The 18,393-nt window shown below is 36.0% G+C and overlaps 1 protein-coding gene across 1 annotated transcript in view; it reads right to left on the minus strand.

Annotated features, from left to right (window-relative positions):
- LOC126469988 (beta-1,3-galactosyltransferase 1-like) overlaps positions 1 to 12,210 on the minus strand; it is a 70,466-nt gene extending 58,256 nt beyond the window's left edge. The window contains exon 1 of the mRNA XM_050097435.1: positions 11,995 to 12,210. Within this exon, the coding sequence (XP_049953392.1) occupies positions 11,995 to 11,997 (3 nt within the window). The 5' untranslated portion in view covers positions 11,998 to 12,210. The remainder of the gene's footprint in view (positions 1 to 11,994) is intronic.
- Positions 12,211 to 18,393: the final 6,183 nt, after the last annotated feature.

Genomic DNA, 18,393 nt, shown 5'->3' on the forward strand with positions numbered 1-18,393 from the left:
TACTTGTTGCAGTTTATATGATCATGCACTAAGAGCACGAAACGTGTCATTCCTTATTAAATATTCTAGCAGAGACTGTCTTATATTTGGAATTAATTTTACTAAGTTATTAAGAGAGACTGTACATGAAATATGTTCCTATACACAATGGCAGAGAAGTGTTTGATCTGTGAGTGTGATGACAGAGACCTATGCAATGTTGTTGGGAAAGGAATATGTGGATTGCTAAATGCCAGTTATTTCAGGAAAGATGGGAAAGCTGAAGGTTTCAGAAACAAAACAAGCGGTGTTGTTCATGCATCTCGCAGGAAAAAGTACACTATAGGTGATTCAATTAAAAGGTTTTTAAGAGAATCTCTTTCAGAGGAACAGCCTTCAACATCAGCTGGAGTCAAACAACTGCGTTCAGCTGAAGCAAAATTTGATTTTAAAACTAACTGTCTGTTTTGTGCAGAAGCAACTGATGAAGAATTTTTTTGATAGACAGAAGAAAAAACCCAAAAATGGCATTGGAAGGTTTACAGTTACGATAATAAAATTTTAGTTCATGCACAGCAGAGGAAGGATGAATGGGGAGATACCACCTAAAGACATATCTGTTCCATTAGAGATCTAAACACTGCAAATGCAAAGTATCATGAGGATTGCTACAAAAGGTTCTTCATCGGTTCAGTGCCTAAATCTAGACAGAGTGGATGCCATGAGAATGAAGGAATTAATGCATCTATAGAGGAAATATTCTATTACATAGAGGGGAATTTTGACTGCCAGTTCACCTTAGAAGAGTTGTTGGCGCAAGTTTCTGGAACATTACCTCACATAAAGACAGTCAAGGACAGACAGAGAGAAAAGTATGGGGATGCTATTGTTTTCAGCACAGTCCACACCATAAAAACTGTTCTGCGCTTTCGTAGCTCAGGCGAAAAAATTTTAAATGATGCATGGTATTCTTCAAAGTGCCAAATGAACAAGCAGAATAGGTAAGAACTGTAAAGGCAGCTGCCACTATAATCTTAGAAGACGTTCAGTTAACGGTGTATGATTTTCTGTTTCTCCACCCAGTGACAAAAATTCTGTAGTGAAGCTGAAAAAAAAAGGGCAAAACAGAAAATTAAAAGAAAGCTGACACCTATATCCCATACGCTCATTGCTGCCATTCACCCTCATTCATTCCTATCACCTATACTACATGCTGACACACTCTTCATTCACAGCAAGTGTGGATCAAAAACTTTGATCAATCTACTAGCTGGTTTCGGATTCAGTGGAACATATTAGAAAGGACAAAGCTAGAGCTATCAGTTGTCTGCCACGCTGAAAAGCCTGTCCCAAGTGGAACATTTTGTCAGTATGTATTCGACAACGCCAATTTCAATGTCTCCACTATCGATAGCTGGAATAGTTTCCACAGTATTTGGGCATGGGGGGGAGGGGGGGGGGCGGGGGGCATCAAATGCATCACCCAAGCCTCAGCTCTTCCACCATCTAAAGAGGTCCAAAAGGTTAAATTGGCTCTCTCTGGCACAGCAGTAGGCCAACTTGGTGTCAGGGAACTTCAAACATTTGAACACCCCAGAAGAAATGCATTATGGCACATTACTGTCCCTGACTTTAACATAATTGATCCCATTCCCTCTGACATATTAACACCCACCATGCCAGATATACTGTGGATGTGTGTTAAATGGCTTCATTCTGTGCAGACCACTCCACAAGTGTCAGCAGTTCCCCAGTGAAAGGGATTTATGCAGCCTCTCAGTAACACAAGTAGTGTTGAAAGAAGTGCAGAAAATTTCCTAACGTTCATCAATTCACCACCAAATGACTACAATACAGAGTACACAGATTTACAATACACTACTAACAATAGCCAGCTGCAAGATGCCATAATTTGTCTCGTTACTTTCGACCAGCCACTATACATAAAGGCTCGAGAAATCCAGTGTGAGATAATATCCGTGAGATTTGGAGGATTTCATACACTCAAATCGTTCGTGGGGTGCACTGATCACACAATGGCAGGGTCTGGGCTGAAAGAAGTGTTAAGCTTAGTTTATGCCGCAAATTCTGTATGCTTACAACAGAGGTATTAGAGAACACCTAGTTGTTCAAGTGTTTTATCTCTGATCATTCAGGAAGATGCCAGTGTCTCAGAGGAAGGAAAGAAGAGTTTTATCAGCATTTTTAGCAACAAAGAAGATCTTACTGTACAAAAAATTGAGGGGTATGATTGTTTGGCATCACTTTCAAATAAATTTAAGAATGAGCTGGCTCGTCACACAGACAATGGACCTACTGCTGCTTTGTGGGTTGAGTATTTCAATATGGTTTCATTAATGAACAAGTTAATAGATTTTGAATGTCATGGTAATGGGAATGGCTATTTGGCATGTGTTCAGAAAATGATACCTTTCTTTCATGCAAGTGATAATTCTCAGTATGCAAAATGTGCACATCTTTACATTCAAGATATGATAGCATTAAAAACTAGCTGGCCAGATGCGTTCAAGGATTTGCAGCTAAGGATTATTTCACCATAAATAGAATTGCACCTTCTTGGGCAGGGGTTTTGTCAGACATGACCATAGAACAGACTAACATGCTCCATTAAAAGCTCAGGTGGTTTGGCATGAGGAGGAGTCATAACTAACTCCGTTCTAGCAAAGTTGGTTGGAGGATCTCCTGGAGCAGCCACCATCTGCTCAGCATTAGAGGAGTTTACTGGAGTGACTTTATTAAGTGGGAACCAGCATGTTGATCTCCGGGTGTCATGGCAAATTAGGGATGGGCAAGGCCGGGCAAAGGTCTACGAGTGGTTCAGTGACCATCCTCCTTTTTCAAAAATGAGTTCACCAATGTCTCTCTTGACAGGGATAACCGGAAACTCAAAAATAGAAATTGGTTCCAGAACCATGCAGAGTAATGTTGCTTGTAATTTTGGTGACAAAAAACAGTTTAAGAAGAATGTGGTGATGTCTTTGGCATGTGCCATGGTACACATACAAATAGTGCACCATGGCTCGATCTGGAAGAAGAAGAAGAAGAAGAAGAAGAAGAAGGTGGTGGTGATAACAATACAGTTGTTAATCTTTGAGATTTACAAATCGAAGATAAGATGATGTTTTATAATAACCAATGTATGTTTTCTGTTATTTTCAAGTTCATTAGGCATTAAACATTAATTTACACCAGTAAAACACTGTTTTTTTAAAAAAATTGTGTCTTTTACACCCCTTGTAATTCGGAAACTATTAGTTCTAGAGAAAAAATTAATAGGAGTTTTTTTGTAGGAAATTGAATGTACTTTAATTTTGTACTGGGAAACAGTTTTGTTTGAAGCCATGGTTTTCGAGTTATTCAAGGAAAAAATGAACAAGTGCCCTTTAATTTCCCCCCCACCCCAATGTTCACACCCTACAGGTCAGGATTTTTAGTATGTTTTTCATGACACTTCGCCCTACCATTCTACAAAAACTTGCGACTACACAAATTTTTTCCCCTAATTTTCCTTCGTTGACTGGGCTAGTTGTAGGAAACGTCAGAATAGCTGAATGTCACTTCAAAGTTTCCTGAATAATTCTAACAATTTTTTTGTGCATCACAATGTGTACATGCCTCACTACTAACTCCGTAACAGAGGACAGGCTATCATTGCTACTTACTTTTGTTTGTCAGTAAATGTCATAAGGCTTGTCATTTACAAGATGGAGAAAACTACATACCTACTTTTGGATAACTGACATTTATTATGAAGCTGGTAAGCAAACACACAAAAATAAGCATGTAACAAGTTTCAACAAAAGACTGGCATAGTGTCTTTGTATAAATATAGTGGAAGTAACAAATCGTACATAAAGTAATAATGCTATTTTGCTTACCTACTGAGTAACAATGTTCATTACAATAATAAGGATTATTTAATAAATAATAATAATTCACCTTTTATTTTAATTTATGGCTGTACTTATGAAGTAGCAACCATATCAATGGGGACTGCTGGCTTGGAGCACATTACTCCAAAAATAACTCAACTTAATATTCTCATTTTACTATTAAAAAAAAAACAATAAGAGAAGTGAAGGAGCATTATGTGTTAGAAGCTGATAAGCACTAAATTCAAAGATAGGAACTATCTTCACAAGAGAAATTAGTAAATTTTGTAAGGGTTAGTTCCTTTAAAACAAGATGACAGTACACTGCTCAGATTTCAAGCCAGCTACACAAAATTATGCAAGAAAATTCATTATCGTAACGAAGTCTACTGTTGCATGAACTTTTCAGACCTAACCTGATTGTTTATGCGTTAAATTTTGGCAAATCAGTGCGTCTTTATTTGTAAAAAAATTTGCGTTCCCTGACACTAAAGGAAAATTGTCAAAAGTTCAGTAGAATGGTTCCAGTCTTATCTGGAAAAAAGGGTCGAAAAGATAGGGATATTTCACGTCTGCTGAAAAATTCTTGGTAAAACAACTGTCAAAGAAGAAACGTATAAACATGGGTGTACCAGCATATTGGGTTCGATTCTGGTTTCAAAGGATATCGAAGGTTCAATTCTATTTTTAATGGTTATTAATGACTTTCCAGACAGTCTGAAACATGAAGACGCAATCCTCTTTGCTGAGGACAGCAACATCACAGCAACTGATAAAACACCAGAACTCTTACTAGTGAAAGCAAAGAAAACATTCAAGGATGTTTATGATTGGGCTTTATGCAGTAAACTAATGCTGGACTAAAGAGCATGTACTCCTACATAAAGAGGGGAAATAACTCTGCCACATTAAGCATAGATGATAAATCTACATATTGTGTAACAAATACGAAGTGTTTAGGGGTGAATACAGATATTCAATTAATGTGGAATGAACGCACAAAGTTACTGGCAAAAAGAATCTCATCAGCAGGTTATGATCTTTTCAATGATTTCTTTATTAATCAGTGAAACAATATACACTGCAGGGATTTCATCATTCAAAACATTGGAAAATTAACAGCCTAAAATTAATCTATTATATAGTAGCCATCAATGCCTTTTCATTTAATCTAATTACATTTGTTTTTTAACCTTGGTTAATTATTATTACTATAAATAATACAGTACTACTTAAATAAGGTAACCTGTTTCAAATCTGGTACTCCATTACGACACACAAACTTTTATTTTGTAAATAATCTTTTAGTCCTGTTTGAAAAGAGCAAATAGTTTCTATGTCTTTTATATGTTGTGGTACTTTACTACATAATTTGATTCCAATGCACAATAAACTCTGCTGAGCTTTAACTTTATTTTTTTCTGTTCCAGATGCAAATCATAACTGTTTCTAGTTTTATAATCATGTACTAAACAATTTTTAACATAGTAGTCAATATTTCTTTTTTTACATAACACTAAAATATATTGAAAAGAAAAAATTAATATTTGCAGCATTTTAAAAAGTTTGAGGCAATGATCCATGCTTCCACTCATGGTCATTATACATAATGCTCTTTTCTGCAGTCTGAATAGAGCTTTAATATTATTTCTGTTCACTCCCCAAAATGTTATGGCATAACTAATAACAGAATGAATATAAGCAAAATGTACTGATTCGATGCATGAAACATCACACACTGATGTAAAAATTAGCAGGCAACAGCATCTGTAGAGGTTCCGTTGATAAGTATTTTTACATGCTCTTCCCACTTTAACTGACAGTCAACACGCATTTCCGAAAATTTTGTGCTTTCCACACACAGTATAAATTTGCTATTTATTTTCAGGTAATTCAAATCTATTTTTTTTTTTTTTTTTTTTTTTAATGTATGGGTTGATATTGCTTGTTTTCTTTGTATTAAGTGTGACTTTATTGTTTATTGCCCAATTATAGACACTACTAAGAGTTTCATCAGCTTTCTCTCTTAGTGCTTCTTGCAACTTGTCGGTAATCAGTATGTTAGAGTCATCTGCAAACAATATTGTTTGCCCACACTTCATACTTCGTCATAAATCATTAATGAACATAAGGTACAGTACTGGACCTAGCACACTATCCTGTGGTAAGCCTATATTTATATATTTAGAGTCAAGAGTATTTTCTTAAATATATTTACAGCTACTTGATAAATGTATAACCTCAGTTAACTGTACTCTATTTTATTGATATGACTGAAACCATTTTTTCGCCAGCCCCCTTATTCCCAATTCATCTAGTTTAATTAACAGTATTTTGTGGTTGACTGTGTCAAATACTTTAGTTAGACTGAGGACTATACATGGTATATAGTTCACTGTACCCAATGCTTCTACAACATGTTTTGAGAGATGCACAATTTTTAATTCGGTACCGTTTTCTGGTGAGAAACCAAACTGGTCATTGGAAAGAAGGTTGTATTTATTTAAATAGTTAATAAATCTATCTTTCACAATAGTGTTTACTATTTTTGCAAAGCACGAGAGTAGTGAAAGTGGCCTCCAATAGTATATATCTTCCATGTCACTTTTTGAAGAGAGGCAGAAATTTAGCATACTTTAAGTAGTTAGGAAAGCAACCCTATTTGGACAAATGTTTTATAATGTCAACTAACTGTGATGTTAGGTTCCCTGTACAGTCCTTAAGACAAGCTGGAACAGCATACAAACCTGCTGAAATTTTATTTTTCAGTTTGTTAACTGGAGGTGCCGACAGGTGTGAATATTCCGAACTATCATTTTAATAAGTCAAGGTTTCAAAATACTAATACAAATTCTGTACAGAAGAATGAAAAAACTTATAGAAGCCGACCTCAAGGAACATCAGTTTGGATTCCGGAGAAAGTAGGAACATGCGAGGCAATATTGACCCTACGACTTCTCATAGAAGATACATTAAGGAAACACAAATCTGTGTTTGCAGCATTAGTAGACTTAGAAAAAGCTTTTGACAACATTGACTTGAATACTCTCTTTGAAATTCTGAAGATAACATGGGCACAAAACAGGGAGCAAAGGCTATTTACAACTTGTGCAGAAACCAGATGGCAGTTATAAGAGTAAGGGGACATGAAAGGAAAGCAGTGGTTGGGAAGGGAGTGATGTACTACAGAAGAATGTTGAAGATTAGATGGATAGATCATTTAACTAATGATGAAGTACTGAATGGAATTGGGGAGACAAGAAATTTGTCGCACAACTTAACCAAAAGAAGGGATCAGTTGATAGAACACATTCTGATACATCAAGGGATCACCATATTGGTATTGGAGGGAAGAAAGAAAGAAGAGAGAGAGAGAGAGAGAGAGAGAGAGAGAGAGAGAGAGAGAGAGAGTGTGTGGTGGGGGGGGGGGGGGGGGGAGCAAAAATTATAGAGCGAGACCTAGAGATGAATACAGTAAGCAGATTCATAAGGATGTAGAGTGCACTAATTATTCAGAGATAAAGATGCTTGCACAAGATAGAGTACCATTTAGTGCAGTATCAAACCAGCCTTTGGACTGACAACCACAACAACTGCTCTATAGACTTACTATTTTGCTGTGGGCAGTAATAGCTTTGAATGCAGTAAACTTTTTGACATAAGGGGCTGTTTTGAATTTTTCTTGTAATTTTGTTCCTCTGCAGCTGAAGTAGTTATTTATATAGTTTGCAAAGGTTTTGGAGCTATTAGGGTCCCTTGTCTTGGATCTGTAGGTTTGTTTTATTCATCTTTCTGGTACCTGTGTCCTCCTCTACAATATTCCACATGCTTTGTTTTTGTTTTCAGCTAAGAGTATTTGGAATTATGAGCCCTCTTTGCTGTAAGCAGAACTTTCATGTTTGTTTCTCTATCCTGTTTATAAAAGCGTGAGAAATCTGTATTAGATTGGCTGTTTTTTATGGACGTGAGGTACTTCAGTGTTTGGCATGATTTTTTTTTTTTTTTTTTTTTTTTGCCCTTTGTTGTCCATATGTTTTGTTCCACTGAGGCTAATGGATTTTAGCAAAAGTCTCTTTGAATTTTAGTTTGAACAGTGTCCTGAAATTTTTGAATTTTTCATTTGCATCTAACTCTTTGTATACTACTCCCATGTTTGATTTGCTATTTGTTTGAAAAAGTCATACCTTTTTGGTTTAGAAAATATTCATTTATAAATATGGATTTTCAATGTTTCTGCTGTGGCCACTTCCATATTTACAGTTTGACTTGAAGTGGTCAGATAACCCTAGCTCTCCTTCACCCACACTACAGTTTTCTTTGTCTAAATTTGTTAAAACATGATCAATAACTGTTATTGATTGGTCTGTTCTTCTTGTTGCTAACCATTGACACTAAATTGAAACTGACTGATGCTTAAGAATAAATTACAGGTAGTATCAGGATTCAGTGTATTTATATTTAGGTCTCCATATGTGAGGATCTTGTCCTTTGGAGTAGATATCATATCCAGACCCTATTTAGTTTAAACAAAAATATATTTCTCTCTCTGTTAGGAGATTTGTACACACATACAATAGTCAATTTTCTACACTTATATTGGTCCCTTAATTTATTGCTGACAACTCAAAATGCTTCTCTTCACTGACTGCACATGTGATCACTCTTGAATTGTCCGCCCCCAGTAGCTGAGTGGTCAGTGCGACAGACTGTCAATCTTAAGGAGCCCGGCTTTGATTCCCGGCTGGATCTGAGATTTTCTTCGCTCAGGGACTGGGTGCTGTGCTGTTTTAATCATAATCATTTCATCCCCATCAATGTGCAAGTCACCGAAGTGGCGTCAAATCGAAAGACTTGCACCTGACGAACGGTCTACCCAACAGGAGGTCCTAGTCACACAACATTTACATTTACTCTTGAATTAAACGGACACTTCTGTTTTACGTAAATACAACTACCTCCATACTTCTTAGATGTTCTGCTGTATGCACATGCTAAATCTTAAGACTTTAAGATTACATGATTAATTTCTGATTCTTTGCACCAATGTTCTGTGATAAGAACAACACCCATGTCTAAACCCTCTAGCTCAAACTCTGACTGTTGCACTTTGTTGGGCACTGAATATTGTGATGACAACTGTTAATTCATCACTACTACATTTAATATTTTTGTCATCTCTGTTTTTTTGTCATTGTGAATGAGTTTAAGTACTTTGTCATTTCAATTTCATTCATATATTTCCTTTTCACAAGACATTTTTGAATTAACACTCTCTTCAGTTTCCATTTTTTTAAATTATTTTCAATATGTTCATGAGTATTTTGCCAAACATCATTATGCCTAGTCGAAGTACATGCCACCTCTTCTCAGACATCTGTCACTTAGAAATTTCTTTGGGTGAAGGAATTGAAGTTCTATCATCAGTTTGTAACAGTCATTGACTTGTGGCAACATTCCTATATACATCAATTCTTGGCCATGGGACTTTTTACTAGAGATTGAAGGTACAAGATGGACATGACTTTTAAACTTGCAAAAAAGGGACTACAAAAGACCTATGATGTGCAACAGTAATGTCTTATCATTCTCCTGAGCTCAACATCCCACTTACCATAGGAAGATGTCGACTCAGTTTTTCAGGTAGCCTGTTGGGAGGACACGAAGACATGCATTGGACTTAGCTGCATGTTCATGGGCCCAGAGTAAGCTTTCTAAATAGACTGGAGTTAATAGAACGGGCACAGCAGCATGCCCAAGGTCCAGCAGTCATTAGTGGATGTTCTTACTGCACAGTAAAATTATGTTTTGTTTTATGTTATATGGAGCAAATTGTGCATAAATTAAAGGACATTGTACAATAGAAACCAACCAAATTAGGCAATGTACTTGTTAAGACACTGACCTCATATTACGGTGGATGGAGTTTGCTCTGTCCGGCCATCTCAATTTAGGTTTCCGCAAATCATTTCAGGCAAATGCTGGGATGGTTCCTTCAACAGGGTCACTGCCAATTAAATATCCTCGCCTCATAGAAGCATACTTACATACTATTTGTGTGTGTTTATTTTGATCTATTTATTTTCATTGTATAACAACAAATCCTATATCATTGTGAGATGATCCTTGGGCTAATAAATAATCCAAATCACATATAAACTCAATAACCATGACATTTTCAGAAGTTAAATGACAGTATGTCAACAACCTTATACAAGTACACGTTATTTCAAGACACAGTTTCACCTTCAGGGAATCAGGTGGCAACTGTTAACTTTCTGAAAGTCCAGAAATCCCAAGTTTCATTATAAGTATTATTTAAATATATGTATTATGTTATGGAACATTTATGAGAAAATCATGCTTGTCTATATAGAAGTGACAAGCTACATGTGAAGAGAGGAGATTTTGAAATATGCACCTTTCAGGCAGTTGGACCGAAATCTCATGTCCATACATAATTATCAATTAATGAATGAACCCAAGAATTGTGGCAGAAACTGTGAACTGTCATACAGATTTCCACGTAATTTTAAAACTCTACTTATTGTCTGTTAGAAATTTTACTCAGTTGGGGAAGAGTGAACAATTTTTTTATTTGCATAATTGAGATCTTTGGTTACACTACAATTTACGGAGATCACATTTTTTCCATGCCTCTATGAATGTCACTGTTTTTAAACTGAGAGCTGTTGTTAATAACATTAGAGAGGAGTAACTACACTATAATAAAATGAGAAAAATCCAATTCAGAAAATTGTTAAACTGTGCCTAACAAGGGTTAAATGACCACCCCTACACACACACACACACACACACACACACACACACACACACACACACACACACACACACACACAATGCTGAATATGTGCCACCTCAAAGTAAATATGTGCTCCTTGTAAAAATGTTGTAAGGCTGTTGTCAGTAGGCCTATGCATAAACTGTCTATAAGACACTTCTAGCTGCTGCATATTTTCTGCAATGAACATTCCATGTAAGCATTGAGATGCACAACATAATTATTCCACCAATAAAACAACTGATACACTTAGGCTACATGGACCTATAATGTATAACCCCACTAAAGACCTTACAAACATTTCAGTTTGAAATTATATACTGTTAATATGCTAACAGTAACAATAATGTCCTTATGTGCAGTAGACACTACTAAACTTTTAAGTAATAAAGTACAGCACACAAAAAATTGTGTAAATTAAAATGAAGAACAAATGTTTCTCTCATGAAACTGAATGGAAGCTCTAACTGCAATGCGCTCATGTCACTTTCATTTCCTGGCACACACCATGCTAAAGGTTTTTACATAATAAATCCTTCAAAGTTTTATTTGCTGAAATTTCTGCAAACGCACACCTTATGTGAATACCCAATATGCTGCCCTTCACAAGTACCATGTAGCTTTTATACAATTTGCACTTAACAATGTAACAGCTATGCTGAATGTGAGATATGATAACGTGTGACATGATACTTTAAGTCTTCAGTCACCTGTGGCTTGTTCTTCTTATAACTCAGAGCTGTGTTTAACTAGTTAACGGCTCAACAATAGCTCGTAGGTATGAAATAAGTGACACCAAATATAGTTTCCGTATTCTACTTGCTCTCCTGCGTAACAACGGGACGATTCAGTTAGCATACGGATAACAGGAATAGTTACGAAGCTCAGCTGAAGCAGACCCACATTTCAGTAACCAAACGTCATGCATCTTCCCTTAGTAAAACACGTAAAACGTCTTGCTAATACGGAAATATTAGGCTGGTCTGCTATAATCCAAGTTAAGTTCTGATTAGATACGTACAATATCATCATTAAATATGTAGCAGGTGTACATCCAGTTTTTCACTCTACGCTGATGTCACAGAATTAACATATCAAACCGATGATCCAAGGATAAAGGTGTCACTTGGCATAAATTGCTCACTGACGAGATTCCCACATCTGTGTGTCCCTATACCACCTACATTTTTCGACGTTCTGTTATCTGCTAAACTTTTGTAGCAAATTACGTAAAATAATCAAGCACATCTAAACTGCGGAAAATTACTGTATGCCAGCTTTAGATAGTAATTAAAGTAATTATAAGAACTGTCGTGAGCTTACCATATGACAGCTTTCATGACATTATAAGCAGGAGGACTTACTACAGCTATTTCATCTTTCGTAGGTGTTGGGTACAAACATGCACACGCAAAATGTGATCACATATCTATTTTTTAAATACTTTATTTTTCTTAAACGTCACAAACAAATCATGCTCCACTAACTCAAAATTTTACACCTAATCTGCATTATTAGTGAAGTCCGTATTCTTGTTAGTCACTGATTATTTGACAGTCAAATCATGTCTTTGCAGCAGCGATGTTACGAGTGTAATGTGAGACGCTTCTTGCGTAAATTTCCCGTCGAGGGTGACTGTATGCCAGATATTGCAAAGCAGAGTTTCTTTTTTGCTCAGTAACTTTATTAAGTCCCTCAAAAATATATAAGAACAATATTAGAGATTCGGATCTTCATACAGAGGGCAGTATTAAACACAAACTCAATACCTGAAATAATTTGGTTTCAATAATTGCCAGAACAGCACTGATAATTGCCATTAGAAGTTACAGAAGAGTAACTATTTTGTTAAAAAAAAGATATTTCCGTTATTAGTAACCGAAATTGGAATATACAGTTCCTTGACTTGCCATATATCTCATCTCAAGTATGAGAATATACATATCATACATAAATGAAATACACTGTATAAAATAGGACACATTCAATCATGTTACGAAAGTCGCCAATGAAATAAAATTTTATGTTAGACATGTTTTAATAACGCTCTGTCACTTCTTCAACTACTAGTGTGACAAGATCAAATATTACGACATCTCCTATAAACGTTCATAAATTACAAACCAATGTTCTTAGTGAACATTATCTATTCCGTGTCACTATAACCTGTAGTTACCATTGGGTATTTCTGCTTTTTCCACTGTCAAATTTTGACACATCTCTAACTTTTTCTACAATTATTATTATACTTATTCATCTTCAAATCGTTGTGAATAGTGGTATCCACCTAACCACTTAATTAAGTAGTTTACAGATTGGAACTTTCTACAGAAATATTTGCATCAAAGACAAATATAAATATCATAAACATTTTAATCAAATTATGTATATCTACGTACATTCAGAGTCATATGATGAAGTCTTTTAGTTACCTCAAAGGATGCACTGAAAACTGTTTTTGCTGGAATTTATGAAATGAAGCCTTTCTATATACTTCTCCAGCTAAATAATTTCTTTACCATGTTTCATAATTATCAAATCTGCTGACAAATGCTAAAAATTCCCTACCCTTCCATAATATCCATAATGCCCCTCAGGACAAATCCGACTGTTGTCCTTTTTTCTGTTTCATTAAGTTAAATAATTGTTTTGTTACGCCAAATCACATTTATACTTCTGCTATTCTTGTACAGTTTTTTGTTGTAAATCAGTTTATTCGAGTCCTTTCATGAAAGGGGCTGTTCTTACTTGTAGTAACGCTGATTGTGATGTTAGCAAGTGGTATGGCAACGGTTTTGTAAACATAAAACATACTATTAGTTTATTCATGTTTAGCTCAAAGGGCCAATCCGCAGTGTTTACTTAGGAGAGGAAGAACTTCTTAGCTGAGATCACTACAAAAAATTTCACTGTAGATAACCAGTTTCGGTAAAACTAAGTTACAATCTTTAGATCTGTAATAAAATTACAAGAAGTGCTACCAATTTTTATATAAATAATGGAACATTAGCCCATATAAGAACCAAATGACAACATACCATCATAAAGGTTATTACAAGCATCTCATATCAGCTAAACACTAAACCATTCCATTGAATTTACACGTACATGAAACGTGAAATGAGAGATGCATTGGCATGTCAGAATTAAAATTACTATGTGCGCCACAATTCGCCAAAACATTGGTAATTGCAGTTTTGTAATGATATAAACCAACTATCGTAAACATTATGTTTAGGGTTCTTTAGCAGTATTCTGTCATGAAGAAGTCATTAACAATATTTTATAAGATTAGAGATTTGATTAGATTAGTAATTGTTCCATAGATCATGAATACAACACTTCATAATGATGTGGAATGTGTCAGGTAAATAAAAGGTGCCTATACAAGATATTACATTTTACAAAATATTACATGGCACTTAATATTTTTAATTTTTTTTGGGTAGGGAGTGGGGAAATTACCCACTTACTATATCCAAAAATTCATCTAATGAGTAGAATAAACGCTTCAGAATAATTTATATGTGTATATTTGGAATCATGGTTATTTTTAAATTGCATATTTGACTCTTACTGATGGAATCTATGTACTGCAGCGACACCTGATGTGCTTGTGGTCAGTTTGTCTCATGTATGTTTTATTGACAGCTAATCTTGTGAAACCCTGTTAGGCATGACGTGTTATATCATGGGAACGATGTTTTCGCGAACTGTTGTGCACACAGTAATCTTAATTTTTAAGTACCAATGCATATCTCGTTTCATGTACCTGGAATTTCAATGAAAGAATTTTGTGTGTAGCTGGCATAAGACGTTTGTAATAAGTGTATTTTTATTTTATCATATGTGGTGAGAATATCCACCAGTAATATCATTTTAATTTGTCCTTTAATTCTCATTAAGCACATTTCTTGCATAAATGTATTTGCTTTTAAGTGTAAAACAGTAATGCCCGCCACTTTAATGTCATATATACACTGATAAAAGTAAAGGAAACCGTCAAAGCACAATTTTTATGTGGTTTGAACCATGGTGAAGTAGAAGATAGTATTTTTCTTTGAAAAGATTTGTAATCTTAAATGCCTCAGATATGCAATTTAAATTTCACATAAGACATTCTGTATCAGATTGTTCAAATATCTATAAAAATTTCATCAGTTACCATTTTGATGAAATTTGGTTTGCATTGCATGACAAGCCTAAAGTTTGGTATGTTGGTATATCATTGTCAACATAATTCTTTAATGGCAACATTTGATACATCCACAATTATATTCAAGGAGAATGATTTTGAAATATAATCAGTAGTGTGGCCATGTATATAAAACAAATCTATACTCGGTAGCTTCTCAGCTGATTTTCATTATTCCATACATCACAAACCAGTGAAGTGTATGACAGAGGTTAAGCCCTCTGTACTGATTATTAGATTTTTCCCCACTCCATTTACGTATGGAGTGCCTCTTTAAAAAACCTCCAAGAGTGTTGTAAAAATTTGCAGATATGTATTGGTATATACAATAGAATGAAGAATTGCCCAGCTTTTGATACGTATTTCATCAATCAGAAATGGAGAGGTTAAGGAGGTAATTGATCTTGCTCCTCATATCCAAAATATGAAAAAAACATCAGTACAGCAGTCAATTAAAAAAATATGTTTTACGTGTTTTGAATTCAAGAATAATAGGGTTCTAAACATTCACTCAAGAACTGTCTATTGTCTCCGTTCCAAGTCTCAACATTAAAGACACAAGACCACTCCTGCAAAGTGTATATCAGTCACTGCTCAATCCCTCATGTTGATGTGTTGGTAGTATTCCAGTGACAGTATTTCTTCTTTCCGAGGTGTCAGGCTTCAAGATTGACTCATACAGTGTTTCCCATTTCCTTTTGGTGGACACAAACCTTTTCTGAGGCTCAAATTGAGAAATGTTACTTGATGAAAGGGCAGGTAATTTAGTTGATGTAGATTGCATAGCTTGGAGAGAGGGCATCAGAGAGGACAGACATTTGCTGATGACTTCACATGCCTCTTCAGATGTGGCTTCATTCAAACATAGATTCAACTGTTGCAAAAGTTTTCTCGCTTGTGTTCCAGGCTTTTAAAGTGTTTCGATGTGACAGGGTTTTGCAGTACCTTTATTATGATGTTCTGATTATCGCCACTACCTGGCTCACAGACAGTCAAGTCAGTGTCCGAGGACTCAGGTTCACTGCCAACTTTTTCAGCTGTAAATGTGCAAACTAAATGAATATGTTTGCACATGTTGAGTTTGATAGCTGAATCAACAAAACTACAGATGCATTCATGAATGCAAGCTTTGCAGTCAGAGAAACGTAGCTCACATTTGCAATAGATTGTTTTGCATTTTTTTTTACAATATATGTCTCCTCATTGTTTGCTGATACTACTTCCCACTCTCTATCTCCACAAATAACATTTCCAGGTTTCAACTGCCCTGATGATAGATGCCGTTGCCAATGGTTGATAATTTGATCATCAGTTTTCTTTTGTCCATATGAATCAACCTATCACCCAACTTGTCTTGCAAGTAGTGCATAAGGGCGTGGATGGCCACATCCAGTCGCTTTGGCTTCTTTCCCTTCAAATATATAGTTTGATCACACCGTGTATTCCTTCTAAATGCATGTTGGTGTTCGGAGTGTTGTGCTGTCGGTAACAATATGCCCAATTCATAGATGTGGCATTGTAGGTTTTTTCAAAATACATTCCACATTCCGAAAGGTCCGGTTCTGTTTTCATGTAGTGTAAAGCCTCTTCTAAAATTCCCTGAAAACTTTCTCGGCTGTTGTACTCCATTAATGTTCTAATTAGCTTACACACTTGCTCTTGATTTTCGTGTCCCTTTACCGTACACAGATTTTTCTCTCCATGCTCTGTCAACATGCCATGAACAGAAAAATCTGTGCTTGGGTGGAGTCATTATTTTGCACCAGGCATTGAAAAATACATCTGCCATGTCAGACATCAACACATTTGTGTGTACTGGGACTTGCAGTGCGTTTCTTATGACACTTAAAAAGCTTCCATAACTAGAAGATCTCATCTATTAGAAAATATGAACGAATATGGAAATCCCTGCATAATTCGTCTAACACCAATAAAGTTGTCAATTCGAACCCATAGTCATTTAAACCATGAGTGCTGTCCATACAAGCACAATTACCTCCAAATTTCACCAACATATCTTTTTCAGCTTTGTTCATTATTATTAAAATGAAATCTTCATTTCACAGATTGTATTCTTGTGATGCAACATCTTGTGGTTTGTAGTACTGGTCAACAGATCCTGTTTCCTGCGTCTCCCTCACCCACAATTCACACCAGTACAATCGTTTTTATGTCTTTTAGCCTCAGACTTCAGGTTGTAACTTTGTGCTACATTGTGGATATCTTTTCTTGACAGCAAGTTATGACACTGCGAACCACTATCTTGAATCGGGTATATAAGGGAGTTGAGAATGCGATCAAATAGAATTTTCATAGCAATTTTCTTTGCTATTTCCTCTCTTTCAAATTTCGAAAGCCTCAACCGGCCCATCTCCTGCTGATGACCCGCATGTGTGCTATAAAAGATAACTTTCACTTGGCTTGATTGATAAAGTGTCACATCCATTCTAGATGAGCAGTGACCACCAATTTTATCACTGCCCATTAGTTTTAACTGACGCTCATTGCTTCCATCGGGTTTGTAATTTCCATCACCATGGCACTTAAAGATATAACTTACTGCTTCCATCAACACTTTTATTACATTGTCCTCATGCATGTACAAATTCGTTCACAGTATCTTTTTCTAATTAACGTTTCCATTCATAAAATTTACTTTGATCACAAAATTCAAGATTTTTCTTCGCGGATAACTAGATCATGGAGCAATGAATAACGTTGAAGCATTTCGTTTCTATTTGAGCTGCCAAACTCACATAAAGCACACAGTACTATATTTTTGCATTCTGTTTTATGTACAACATTATCATGACACTTTAGAGACTCTGCTCTAGGAGTGGAATACCTGCACAAAACACATGTAAATTTTTCACTAACAGCAGCCGGGTGCTTGCAGCGGACGTGGCGATATAAGTTTCTATTGTTGCAATTGTATTGCTCCATATTTCTAAGGAGAACTGTACCAAAAAATAACAATAACAACAACAATAAGAACAACATAGTAACAACAACAAAAACAAGCGAGGTAACGAACAGTACACACAAGACTCAGACGAAAGTAACCGGGACTGTAAAGTGTAAACCGTCAACCTTTTACCGTCAGCCACCAGAAGCACTACGAATGCAGCAGACCCGAAGTCAACCGAACCGAAGTTAGCGGAGTTCACTCGAATGGCTCCACAATTTGCAGTCCCCAGACGTAAGTGCAAAAGAGGTCGGCTGTTCACATGCAACTGTCGTGAGCACCTATGGAAAAGCGGATAAAGGACAGTAAAACAACGAGTAGGTGACAAGGAGTTGGGCGTCTATGTCGTATCACAGAACGGGAGCGCTGGGAGGCTATCCCGCTCTCTAAAGCAGGATAGGCTGCGATCTGTATTATATCTGATGACAGAGTACAGTGTTTGGTGCAGGCACAAATGTTTCATAATGCGCCATTCAGCACACATTGTTGATCATGGGGCTCTGCAGTAGACAACCTTTTGGATTGCCATGCTGACCCAACAACATTATCAGTTATCACTGCA

The sequence above is a fragment of the Schistocerca serialis genome, chromosome 3, assembly GCF_023864345.2.
Source record: "Schistocerca serialis cubense isolate TAMUIC-IGC-003099 chromosome 3, iqSchSeri2.2, whole genome shotgun sequence".
In the NCBI taxonomy this organism is placed as follows: Eukaryota; Metazoa; Arthropoda; class Insecta; order Orthoptera; family Acrididae; genus Schistocerca; species Schistocerca serialis.